This window comes from Tigriopus californicus, chromosome 11 (genome assembly GCF_007210705.1).
Source record: "Tigriopus californicus strain San Diego chromosome 11, Tcal_SD_v2.1, whole genome shotgun sequence".
Taxonomy (NCBI): domain Eukaryota; kingdom Metazoa; phylum Arthropoda; class Copepoda; order Harpacticoida; family Harpacticidae; genus Tigriopus; species Tigriopus californicus.
The window spans coordinates 469841-484023 of record NC_081450.1 but is presented as its reverse complement, the minus strand read 5'-3'; the positions used below and the strand labels follow the sequence as shown (position 1 = coordinate 484023).

The window sequence follows — 14183 nt, the reverse complement described above, 5'->3', positions numbered from 1 at the left end:
GAAGCGTACTAGTTCAGAAGCAATTGTATTGTGTTTTACTTGGGGTGCTAGGGTTGGAGGCGAAGATAGCCATCACATCGTCCATTTATTGTCCCGTCTATGGGCGTGGTTAGCGTCGAAAAGTTTCCTTGATTGATTGACAGGTTTCATTGGTTAGTTTAATAATTTTCTAGAGCCAATTTTGGTTCGGTTAATTAATGAGGAACAGCATGGTGCCAAAATGTCCCGCCAAATTCTTTGTACCCGTATTTCGACCTTGGCTCATGGTTGGAAACATGAAAAATGATGACAAAATATACTTGTATCTCAAAGGTCTCAAAAACGACATTCTTGTGGACGCCCATGTGCTCCCCATTCTGCTCCTCATGAACAAACCCCCGCCCACTCCCCCCCAAAATGAGGCAGAAGTTTGAAATACGTCATCAATGAAGCCTCTAATTTAGTCATTGTTAGCTACCAGCGTTGCAAACAATACAAGCATTTCGTTTCATTGGGGGTCACATCGCTCTCGGCATGGCTATTTAGTGTTTATGTACAGAAGGCCAATTTTACTCGAAAGGCCGCATGTCGATATGTCGATTTTGAAGTGCCTTTACTTATCAGATTTATGATATTTGAGAGATCAATTGTTACTTCTGAGCATTCTACCATCATACTCTGATGTCATGAGAACCCTCCAGAACATAGATACAAGGGTCTACCAATATTTAAAAATCTTACAGTCGAGCCTTACCGCGAGCCAATGTACGTACGGTACATGGGTACGTACGTACCAGGTACAATATGTCTCTGCCAACTCCCCTGAAGCTGTGGCGCTCTCATTCAAGGGAACTGTCGTATGTTTGGTCTGTAGAGTATGTATTTATTGCTTACCCAATATTTTTGAGCCCACGCCTGTGACACTGCTTGACATTCGGCCCATTGTACTGGACACACCGTCCACTGAATGGCGGTAAAGAGATTCAAAAATCGATTTCCTCCGAGCCGTATTCTCTAGGGGTGTTGGGCAACCATTCTTGGGATCATCTGCAGAGTAAACAACTTGAACTAACAACGTAAGTAAGGAGTTCTCTCTGTTTGCACAAGAGGCGATATCTCGGGCAGGGAATTTTATATACCTGCAACACCCCCAAAGGAGACAAGTAAAGTAGCCTTGAAGAATTGAAGAACGAGCTATACATACTGTATGTAGATCGAAACTGCCTAATGCGCTGTTGTTGGAAATCATATTGATGATCTGATAACTACCTTTTTCTTGCAAAGGCACATTGAACTAATGAAGGTACTAGCGTATACGGGTACTAGCGTATACGTTACCTTGGAGGAATCTGAGAATGTGTTGATTCACTATGATGGGCTGCTCTTGATGGGGCGAGTGGCCAGCCTCGTCCACAATTTTCATGGCAAATTTCTCCACATGCTCAGAGGACTGGCAGATGGTTTCGAGGTCACTCTAGAGAGGAAGAAAAGCAAGCCCTGGGTTAATAGTTCCCGATAATACAGCTCGTTTACTAATGGTGGGTTGGTATCAGAAGTCACTTCATTTGCCGAATTGTTTTACCCGAGTTTCCACTCGTGGATCTCTTGTACTGTACGTACTTCACTTCCTCTCTTTGCTTGAGATCCAAATGACATTGACAGCCAAGTACTTACAACTAAGGTTTCGGCTCTGTTCAAACACTCTATGAGGCATTGCCCTCTCAACCATACTCAACCATTCTCAAAGATGGCAACTTTTATCAGAACAGTCTGTCAGATTTGGTTCTTTCCAGAAGGAAATGTTTGGCACTGCTTTTGCTTTTTCAGTGCTTGCGATCAACGATCCTGTCAAAGAATCACGGGGAACATTTTGGGTAAGTACAGATCTTTTCTATTTTTTAATGACGATAATGGTGATGATACATTTGTAATAGCTGGGGCCACGTGGGACGACGCCTTTGCAGTGTTTCCATTTCACGTAATACTTACTTTTTCGGCACTTCTTGATATTATTTCTGTTCGATCAGCTGATTAGATTAGGCAGCCAGAGTTAGTCCTTCAATGTAGGGTTGATCTGGCATTTTGCTTTAAAAAACTTGTCTTAGTCTGAACTAAAAGCCTGCTAGCGGATCAACAACGACTTTACATTCCCCAGGTTATTATCCTCATAACACTCACTGGATTCTTGTCAGTTTGAATGCTGTAATAAAATGCACGTTATAACACGACGGTCTTTAGAACTAGCCCAAAAATCTGGATCATGTATGAATACCTTTCGTCGCATCTTTGAATGAAATACCGTCGTATCCTTTGTAGTCTCTCGCAATACAAGAGCTCTCTCGTTCCGGTTATACTTTAAGTGAAACATCTTTCAATTAAAGAATAAGTTAACCTTTCTCTCAATCTTCATTAGCGATAATGTCATTTGTGACGTCATTTTTTGAGATGACTCTGCACTAAGCTTGCAGCAGTTGCTTTCATCACGGACTACCTTGAAAACGACTTGAGAATAGCTTTAGGGCCAAATGGGGAACAGACACCAAAATGAACACCCGTAGATCGCATATTTTTTGGCAACCGTTGATTAATCAGGGTCGGAAAACTGACTGGACTCTATCAATCCCAAACAGCTTGCTTGTCTTTGCAAAATTTTTGAATTTTGACCTTCAAACCATGGTCCAAACACTTGACGACCAAGTTTGGCTGCTCTCCTAGAACAAAATCTAGTTTTGAATATTTGCATCGCAATATCGGCTTTACCTCTTTCTTGGCCTTTAAAGCACTGATTATCATTATTGAACATTGACGCTTGCTCTTGTTCCAGTGCGAGCAAGAAATTACAGATGTTGCTGGAAAAGTCGATGTATCTAAAGAGAAACCCTACCTTTAGTTGCAGTCATAATCTGATCATGAAAATGAAAGAATGCTTTCTATCCCTCAAACACAATCAAATGCTAATTGTCGTAATGTCAGAATATACCCAAGTTTTAGGATAAATAGGACATTAATTCCTATTTATCCTAAAACTTGGGTATGTTCTGCCAGTTTCCTGAACTATAAATATGTCTTGAGCATTCGGGTTTCGCATTTCGATAATCTCAGCCGCTTACCTCGCCCTGTCATCAAATTAACTGAAGGAAGAATCCAATGATTGAAATGTGCGAATTACTAGTGCAATCATCACTTTAATATAATTTCTTGAGCTCCGTCTAGAGAAAGTTTCATTGCATAGAAAGGTAAAAAACAATCGATCCGGTTCAGTTTGAGACTGAGTCAAGGTTGTTCTCGTGTGGAAATATAACGTGAAACAACGAGTGAGTCCATACCAAGTGTCTTTCTCGATGGAACAATGGACCTTTCGGATACAAAATTTATCTGTTTTATCTATCTACTGCCAGATATAACTGTTTTCCAATTTGGGACAAAGTAACGAGACTACAGTCCATGGCCTTTTTTTGTGACTGTTGCCTCTTCAGGTCTTTTGGTTGGCGAGTGATGCACGTTGAAAGTCATGCTGTGTCCAGAGCCACGAAACGAGATATTGGTCATTGGATCTGACGTTTTATGTCCCTGCCTTATCTACACACAATTTTCACTAACTTGACACTTCCATGTCACATTTACGTATACGTCATTGGTCCATGTCAAAGGAAGCTTGTTCTATTTCAAAGACTTCAAAGGGAGTGTTTTAAGAGCAACTGCCAACAGCCTTCTTACGTTTCACGAAAATGGCTTACAATCGGCAATCTTTTCTTGTCCTTTCATCGCAGCTTTAATGAGAGCGCCTCCAGGAACGGCAAAGGCAGATTAGGCCGATTATTTCATATTGATGTACGTATATTGCGATGAATTTATCCTAGGAATAAATCTGTCCAAAAATCTAACGCTATACGAACAATATGTTCATGGTAGCTCCATGGGTAGATGTTTTTCCGTTCGTTCACCTAACGTAAAAAGTAAAGTGTATCTTTACTAAAAGAGGCGAACCAAGTTGCCATGTGTATCTTCTTTAAGGATGGTGGAAAATATCGTCCTCTCAGAGTCTAGATTTTCGTCGGTCTTACTTCTTTTGATACAAAAACTGGAGGTTGTGGTGAATAAATTAGAACCTAATATGGTAGATGTGAGAGATCATGATGAGGGTGAATGGTCACAAGAAAGATAATTTTGTATCGAGTTAGAATGAGCGTAGATGTTGGTTCGACTAGATTGGGGTCTCCTTTCTGTCGTCAACCATTGATGAGAATGGAAACACTGCTTTAGATATTTTTTCTTCAAGTACATTTTTGGACATGGAGTGGTTTCTTCCACAATGATATGAGTGCATTATCATGAACGAAAGTTGGTTGATATTTACGACCTAAAACAATGAAAATTTTGAGCGTTCCTTCGACTCAAGTCATAACTCACGAAGAGAGTTAATAAGTATCTCAAGATGTGATGACTGTCGTAATTGAGGGAGGTTTTCCTTTTTGGTCTTGCAGTGACATTGTTTTGCCCCTCTTTAAGCAATATACGTAGAGGAATTCTCATGTTACAACCAAGGCTCACTTTGAATACGGAAGCGCAGATTTCCGGCTTTTAATACCCTCACAAACAAGATGAAAGAGTTAGAACTCCGGAAAGTCTTTTTCCTATTGGACTTGGCAAATCTATTGACTTACTCGACTCAATATTTGCTCTCTATGTCGGCGAGGTCTACCCTTCCTCTCAAGTTTAAAATAAAATGTCAATTCTTCAAGCGGTTGGTTCCCAAAACTTGTTGCCAGCGCTATTCTCGACAGTAAATCAAAATTTCCTCCTTTCAGCACACTCCTAGAAAGAAAAAGAAGAGAAGGAGGTGGCCTTGTTCCCCCATCCCAAATTCGAACCCTGTTCCAGACTTGCTGCTTGAGAGAGGAAAAACGAGGGACCGCTCTATCTCTGGAGAGAATAGTTATCAAAATGGAAAGTACCACGCTCTCACTTGATTATACGAATATTAGAAGCAATCAACAAAATACACGTTTGGTTTTGATCTTATTGTTCATACTGCTATGACAATAACATTAAGATAATAATATGTATGATTTTCATAAAATGAAACGATAATAATATCAATCATAATAATAGCATAACAACCTATGGAAGGATCAGTTCAAATGTGTGGTATGTTGTAAATTGATTTGCCCAAGCTAGCATTTCAACAATGAAGAAGTTCTTTCCTGCACTAAAGTACACGTAACATGTTGCAATGCCCAGGTTTTTTGGCCGCCTTTGTGAGGGTGATTTATGTAAGATGAGAACCGTTTTGGTCCTCCCTTTGAACCTGGTTTGAACAGACGGCGGTGACTCTTAATCCTATTTAGCCATGGGAATATTCACTTTCCGAAAATACACATTAGTTTCAGGGCGTCTTCTTTACATATACAATTTGGTTTCTCTTCATCCAACATTGATCGAGAGTCAGAGTATGCGCGTCAAAGGTTGAAATACTTGAATATTCAGCCCTAACTCCATTCCTAATGCATGCTTAATGTTTAGTATGTTCATAGAAAACACAGTTACATACATACCTCTGTATCCTGACCTCCAATAATGAAAAGCGTGGGTACTTGGATGATTCCGCCTGAGAGAGCGATTGGGATCCAAGGATGAGATGGAAAGTTACGAATATAGCTCACTGGACCCGTCCAATCGCCTGAAATTATGCGCAAGTCTGCTATTTAGTATGCCGAGGTCAGGAAACGCAGGCCATGGTACATGGAATTGAATTTTCCCATTGATCAGGGCTCGGAAAAAAATGTGACCTTTTCGGCTGACATTTGTCATAAGTATGTGCAAGACAAAAAGGCTAAATATGGCAAAATTTGTGGATATCTGTGACCAATTGGTTAGTGTTTGGTTGAAAAGCCAAACAAAATTATGGCAACGTTTGCGTTGCTCCAAGAAGCGTAATTATAGTAGACAAAATCAGCGAGGGACTCTAAATGGAGGAAATAAGGACCAGCGTTTTACGTTTCGAAAAAAAATCAATACATTTCGGAAAATTACATTTCTTGTAAAGTCACAATGCTTTTAGCTCTAACACACATAGTAATGGGAAATTAATGATCATGCAACTTTCCGAGCCTTCTCCTTGTTGAATATTTGGGCGGCTCTTTTCGACCCAAGCTTTTCCCGTTGAAGGCCTCAGATTGTTAGGCCTTCTATCATATATCTAACTTGAGTCAAAAGACATGTTTGGCTGACGACAAATTCAAGTTGCTTACAAATCACGCTTGCTTGTGTTTTATAGCACTGAAAACATAACTTTTCTCAACTTTGTATGTTGTCTATTAGAGACCGAATTATTGTCGGGAAAGTGTTTAAATCGAGATATGAGGATTGATAACGATTGAATGCTTATTGCTATGACTTATGACTGACGTTTCAGATATCGGTCATTTAATAGAACGGTAATAGAGAATTAGTATAGCATTGTGTAACTATTTCTCTGCATTAGGTATGCAACGTGAACAATGCCGCCCACTGGCCAATCCTTTTAAATGCTCGTCAGCAACCTTGAGTTCAAATTTGACTTTGGATCCCTCTACGAATAATGGCATAAAAATTTCAAATTCTCGGCTATGTTTGTAAGAACTTTTGGAATGCGGGCTGGATCATGCCCCCAGCCTACATAGAATATTTACTTGCGGTCTCGAGGCCTCCGCCAACTCGTAAGGCAAATGGGTGGAGGAGACTCACTTTTCCGGGAAAATGAATATTTATAAGCCTCCAAGTCCATATTAGAATAGGTCACTAGATTGGTGTAAGTTTTTCGAGCCATCTTGTCTCGGAAGAGATCTTGACCACTTTGAGCGAGATGGCGCTCAGGATACAGAGGAAGGCGGTAAAGGAACCAATTTCTGGAACAGGAAAAGAAACCAGTCGAGAGAACAGGCGTTTAATGCGTTAGATTCATATGTTCATGATAATAAACCACATAAATTGCAATTATGCTTGGAATATTGAGATAGATGGTTGTAGAATAACTGAAGTAGTAGTTAGCACAAAAACGAAGGAAAAGACAATCAAATTTCTAGGTATGAAAATAGACAATAAATCAAGCTGGCATTCACAGATAGATTACATTGCAAGCAAGCTTTGAAAGACGCTTTTTAGTTGGAACCGAGTTCGAAGATCAGTAACCGCTATCGTAAAAAAGCAACTTTATAATGATTTAGTTCGAAATACACAATAATACGGACTTGAATTATATGGCTTAAGTACAAAAATTAAATGTTTGACAATGATTTAAAAAAGAGCCATTCCTTGGATAAAACAATACCGACTGGTTGTCCCACATCGAACCACTTTTCAAAATGAATAATCTTCTCAAACTAGATGATCTGAGGACCCTTAAAGTCCTTTAAATCAGGAGAAGAGCATTTTTAAAGGATCTGCCATCAACATGAAGCACATACACATGGAAAGGTAACCCATATCTATGGAATAGTTTTGGTGTTATTGATCCAAATTTGACCCCAAGATGATTGAATCAAGACGTGAAAAAAGCACACGGTGCAAAAATATAGCTCTGCATCCTGCTAACATTACAAATTGCTTTGCTTGCACGCCCATAAATTAATTCAGACTTTATCCTCTTTCATTATTTCTGATTTCTGCCCCTCTCTTTCGACTGCTACTTAATCTTTGCCCCCTTTCTGGTGAAAATAAGCGTTCGCTTACCCAGAACCTGAGCAATATTTGTGCAAAAGGTATATAAACTATTTGCTTATTTGCTAATTTGCTATTGTTGGTTCTTGAAATATCGTTCCCGAAATAAAATCAACCAATCAACTTGGGAAAACATGCATACTATTTATCATGTTGCTTTGAAAAAAAAACCAAGAGACTAAATGAGAAAGCCTGGTGAACCGGAACTACCTCTTTTTTTCCGGAATACAGTGCACGATCATTACATCCTGGGGAATACAAGTGTGCCGTGGCTGGAAACTTTGAAACAATAGAAATTGTGTTACTGGCATGCATTGTTCGAATGGCTCCTGGTTTTGATAAAAGAAGGCCCTTTTCGTCTAATCACCGAAGCAAAGTGCACGAACACATACAAACGTGTTGTTCTTTACATGTGCATCTCAGCAATCCTTACGAAGAGACGTGTTTGAGAGGGACAAACAACTTAGGCGTGAGAAATATTTGGAACACACTTTGGGCATGAAAGGTACGATTTCCAAGTTAGGCCTAGCCATCTTTTGTTGACTCTTATCTTTCCGGCGGGTATCGGATATTTTCTTTCCGGAGAAATCTGCCGAACAATGGGAATTCCCATACAAAGACCGACCGCAATTGGCCAGAGGTTCCGTTGGACCACAATTGGGTGTGTTGATCCATGGCCAGGAAAAGTTGAAATGACTGATCTTTCTTACCTGTGTTTCTTCATGCACGTCCAGTTCTTGTTCATTCTGGTTTGAAACGTTTGTGGGTGAGGTGTGGCCAGTGTGATGAACTTATCAATGAGGTTGGGGTACTTGTCCACCAAATTCCAGGCGATGAGGCCTCCTAGTCCGTGACCCATGAGGACCACTCGCTCATGTTCCAGGAGCTCGATGAATGTACGGAGATCCTCGACCACGCTCTTCATGGAGTACTCGCTCATCTCCGAGGGCTTGTCGGAATCGCCAAAGCCTGGACGAAATGTGCAAATCAATTAATGGGAAACTTCAAGGTTGCACCCACTCATAGGGATATACAGGGTGTTGAAAGAGATATGGGATCCGCTAAAGTTTGGTGAAATATTTTGGGTTTGTTATCCTATCAATAGACTCAATTATGCAAGGTTTTTGGATCTCAGTTCCTAGCATCTTTTAGTCCACCTTGACATACAGCGAATCAGACTTTGATATATGCACGTACAAATTCTGGACCAGATATTTTCCATTTGCTTTTCAAGAGGTCCAAAATTTGTTACCTCGGGAAGCTGTTCGATCTCTTAATTTTATGAATGCCGATTGAATTCCAAGCAGTGAAAAACTCTTCGGCTTTGTCTGACCATACACCCTTGCCCCCCCCCCCCCCCTTCTCATTCAATGTCTTATTGGGTTCTTTAAGCTTTAAGTAGCACCTGACTGATGAGTCATCACCATTTTTGGGGAGGTCACTGGCCTACTTTCCAATACTATGAAGGCAATAACAAACCAAAGTACAACTCATAATATTACTCACAAGAGTTTCCTATGGTTTCAATAAAACATTTATAAAGAAACGAAACTTGAAAGGAACAAACATAAGATCAAAAATAGCTTTTTCAGTTGTGTTTGCATGTTACTGAGTGAAAATGTGGTGCTTTATACAGCTATATTGTGGTAAATGAACAATTTTTTTCAAGATTAAATGACATGGCAATGTATTTTAATCCCTAAATAAAAAGCCATTAAGATCCAAAAGTTCAAGTGACTCTCCAAAAAAAAAAAACTAAAACTAAAACTATTTAGTGCGAGATATTTCTCATTGGATCATAGGTCTTTTACAATACAATACAAAAAGTGACCCTCATGACGACATCTTCTTCTCCTGCTTCAATGTCCCATACTTTTAGGGGTTCTGTCTTTGGGCCTCCAGAGGGTGATGTGTAGAGACTCCGAAACTAGTGAAGTATTTACATCATATATACTACTAAAAAAGTAAAATATTATGAATCAAGGTCAAAACATTTGAGAAAAGTTTTAGAAAAATGTTGAAAAGTTATCAAACATTGTTATTTTTGGATTCTTTCGAAGAAAATGAGATGACAGACATGAAAATTAATTTCAATCTACCAATCATTTTATTATGATTGATTTTTCTGATTAGTCAAGATTGGTTTATGACGTTAATGAGGTGTTGATACCATAACCAATAAAACAGTCCTTCTACTACCAAACAAATGTGAAGAAAATCAAATATATGTTTGGAACAACGCTGAAGGAAAAGCCCAAATTGAGTCGTAAAAAGGCATTCTTAAATGGACCATCTTTTCTGTACTTTAACATCAATACCGAATGCACACCATTTCAGTATCCCTTAATCTCAAATTTGTTGTTGTAAGATAAAAGTCATTATCTCGACTTCTGAAAGTAAGCCCTGCCCCAAATTCTTTGAACCACATGGACTCTTTCATCATACGTTTGAGGACTTTTTCACCGCTATTGGAAATATAATGTCGAGAAGTATTGTACATTTATCACCAGACCGCTTATTTTGAATGTCAACCTTAGAGAAAGTAAGTGGTTTTTCTAATTTGCATTTGCTTTGCTAACAACTAGCTGGAAAAAGATTTGGAAAAATGCAAAGCTAAGCCAAATAACATAACTGCACTAACTAATATCAAAGTTTATTAAGAAGTTCAGATCAAGATTGAAGCAAAAATTATAGCTCTGTACAGGGCTGAATTTCCCACGCCAAAAAGTACATAGAATTATTAAACTTGTATCAAAATGCAACAATCACGCCAAGATGCATTGCTGATGTTCTTTGGTGAAATCTTTTACAACAAAATGTCCAATTTAATGATCATATTAGAAACTAAAACCATCATTTTGGGGAACTTTGGAAAAAAACACCTGATTATTTCAAAGTCTCCGAAAATTGCAAAATATTTCAAGCCAACATTCAACAATCTACTAACATTTTTTCAGAGTCCCTTGCAGTGAGCAAGAGCTCTATTCAGGTGGTCGAATTCCTCGGACATGTGTTTTGACTTATCTTGCTTTGAGAGAGATGTCGCTAAGGTTTTATCAATTTGAAGCAGCTAATTCTAATAAGTTATTGGCCCTCTTGTTTATGTCCCTTAACCACCTTTTCTTTTCAAGCATCATAATTCATTTCAACATGTGAACACATCTGACAACTGCAGGTGGTGAATTACTTTTGGAATGCACTTTAATGGTTCTATCAAAAAATAACGTCAACAACGCATTGTCCCTTACTGCATTCAAGTTTTGTGGACGAACTTGACTGGACGGTTTTTGAACTGGATTCGGACAAGGCTTTTTGAGTCACCCAGAAAATTATGCGTATGAATGAACTAGTAGAGGACTCGTTAGATCTTTTGATGACTGTGAGATCTCTGTAAGTGTATTCTGTGAAAAACATCCTTAAAGTGAAAAGGCGCACGTACGATGCTTCGATTTTTACATCTGGAAGAATGAACTCAGTGCGAGTTTCATAGAGTCTCAGTGTTCATAGTGTTCATAAAAACGTACAAGATGCACGGTCCGCCTTGGCCGTACAGCAGCATAGTGTTCATAAAAACGTACAAGATGCACGGTCCACATATCCTGTGTTTTTTTATTTGAAGCTTACCCTTTAAGTCCAGGGCAATGATCCACATATTTTGGGACAGACTCCGCAATTGATGGCGGAAACCGTACCAAAAATCGGCAAAATCGTGTAGACAAACCACCACTTTTGGACTGGCTTGGGATCCAGACTCCACATAATGATATTTATTTCTCTGCAACCAACCCAAAAACTCACGTATCAATATTGCAAACCAGGAAATAGGATAAATACACTTTTTCCCTCGCTCTCAGCTTGGCAATCCTAATCCTTCTCTCCAACTTCATCCTTCTCCTTCATCTCCCGGATTTTAGATAAAGGAACAAGAAAGGATTCCAATCCAATTTTAGTTCAAAAAACCCTTGAGACGGCATTTGAATAGGAAAACTGATCTGAAAAGTAATCTCAATCTACTTGAAATGAGAATCTCAAATGAGATCCACAAACTCTTGGGGAAAATCTTGTGACGAACCAGTCTCATCCCATCTCATATCTGGATTGAACCAAAGTCATTTTCTCATTACAAGAAGCCTTGACGAGTTCCAAAATATTTGTCCCATTTCCACGAGGTCATCTCTTGCCAAGTCAAAAAGACCGCAAGAGATCATGATGTGACGTGGGACGTGGGACATGGGACGTGGGATCGAGGTTGTGGGTGGAAATCAAACCCTCCCGAGGGAGAGCCCTTCCAATTCTTTCGTTTTTCGCCCGCCAACTCGAGGCTAAGGGCAGACGTGAAACCCTGTTCCATAGATGGAAAGTGAGAACTGAAGTCATTTCGTGGAACGAGACCTTCTTCAATGAAGACAAAGAAATACGACAAAGACAACTAACTGGTTTTGACAATGGGAACAAAAGGACTCTCTTATATTGGGGTTTGCCAGGTGGGTGATGGGTGTTCTTCTTTCGCTCTCAATGATGTTAATCTTTTCCTAATGAAGAGGAGGAATTACAAGGAGATTAGAAAAATGTGCGCAACAACACAATGTGGATTTGAGAGGCTGAGGCTGTTTTTACTTGCAGAGGCACCATGGCATAGCCCAAGTAGAAAAAGAGGTGCAGTGAAGCTCTGTACGATGAATCTCTTATGGCCTGTTATTAAATGTGGTTGACTAACTTGTATTCATTTTTGAGAAACATAATTCTGAATTTTTTTAGCAAACTTTCATCATCCGTGATCTTCAAGTTGTAAATGAAATTGATTGGTCTGGTATGATGTCTACAAATGGAATTCGAACCACGCAATGAATATTACAGAGAGACACAAAGAGCGACCAGGGTTTCCAACCAAACCATGTTTACACTAGATCGTGTTTTTATATGGAAATTTTCCCAATTACCACACCGATATCAAGCTATTGTCAAAGACATTGTTAGCTCCACCTGGTCATTGTAAATTTTGTTCTCGTTATTTTCATGTCTTTTGAATGTCATCCCATGCTACCCATATTTGAGCACCACACCAAAGTACGAATTTCGTCCTCAAATTGCATTCCTTGAAGAGAAATGCACTTTGTCGAATAAGAGGCCTTGGTTGTTATCGGGAGAAAGCGATTTTTGGGGGGCCTTCTCTCGAGTGCACCTTTTCAACAGCTCAAAGGCTCTTCGGACAATGTTGGGAATGTCATTACGCATATGGAACGAGATACATTCTGATAGATTATGAGAAAACTAACCTGTGCTGTCAAAGGCAAGATGACCAAAGGCCACATTCTCTTCAAGGCTGAATTCTACCCATCAACTTTTAACCATGACGATCAGGTTTGGATGAATCAATCACCTCCAATAAAAGAAATTGCCATTTGCCCAAAGACCGTTTGAAATGGATGTATCCATTAACTGAGTGCTGACCTTGGATCATGCACAATCTTGAAAGAGACATCTGAAGGGATCAAATTCCAATTTCCTCTTTGTGTGCGAAAGATAGGAACAAAAATAATCAACCATCGCATGGTTGTTTTTGGGTGGAAAACATTCCCAAGGGCTTTCAATGCTACTTGCGGAGATGGACATAACACTGCAACTACACGTTGCACCTTACATCCAAGGCTACGAGTGAGTTTGTAAGCCCATGAAAAACGGTAAAGGTCGGGATTCCTCACCATCTTTGAACATTTATGCTTATATGATCTCCCAAGAGGCGTCCCAGAGAAGCCTTTTAAACAATGCAGCTCTAGATCGACGCCTTACCCCAATTTTGACAAACATGTGTCGGCCCAGGGACGAATCGGCTAAACAATGGGGTGGAACGAACGAGTTCCTCATCGAGGTCCTTTTCCCAAGTTTTTCATCTGGTGACGATATCTTTTGTGCCCGTTGCCTCATTTTGGCCCACTTAAAGAGGCCTTGAAACTTTTCCACCTGGCTCAAGAGCAGGAACACCAGACCATAGAACAAGAGTAACACTTCCCCCAGGAAGGTCTTAAGACAGTTTCTCATTTTCATCTCCACTCTTTCCACTCTTTCTTCCTCGGCTCCTTTCTTGCTTTCACTCCCGCTCTCACACTTCACTCTGTTAATCAATCACTTCCTCTGGTCCCCACAAGAAGAAGTTGAATAGCCATCCATAAAACTTGGTTGGACCACTCTGGTTTGGTCTTGGGAATGGATCAATTGGCCCCTGCAACAGCTGACTGACTGACTGACTGACTGACTGACTGAGTAAGTGAGTGATTGACTAGCCCAGAATGGACGGGCAATTGCATCTCACTTGGTCAGTCTTGAGACTCGGATCCGCTACAAAGTCCACTGAAGTCACCGGGCTCTCGGGTGAGCTTTGAACATTCCACTTGTCCAATCGCTTCAGCTTATCTACTCTACATGTGCGTTCGTGTGTGACATTATGGGTCATACAATGCACGTACCCTCACATAGACGTACTACATATTGAGTGTTTTCGATCAACT

The 14183-nt window shown here is 39.9% G+C and overlaps 1 protein-coding gene across 1 annotated transcript in view; it reads right to left on the bottom strand.

The window, feature by feature from the left end:
• Positions 1-13953, bottom strand: part of LOC131890870 (epoxide hydrolase 4-like) — a 19990-nt gene extending 6037 nt beyond the window's left edge. The window contains exons 1-7 of the mRNA XM_059240310.1: positions 13468-13953; positions 11302-11452; positions 8388-8646; positions 6706-6866; positions 5535-5659; positions 1318-1453; positions 874-1026 (exon numbers count right to left, since the gene is read on the bottom strand). Coding sequence (XP_059096293.1) covers positions 874-1026; positions 1318-1453; positions 5535-5659; positions 6706-6866; positions 8388-8646; positions 11302-11452; positions 13468-13722 — 1240 coding nt within the window. The 5' untranslated portion in view covers positions 13723-13953. The remainder of the gene's footprint in view (positions 1-873; positions 1027-1317; positions 1454-5534; positions 5660-6705; positions 6867-8387; positions 8647-11301; positions 11453-13467) is intronic.
• Positions 13954-14183: the final 230 nt, after the last annotated feature.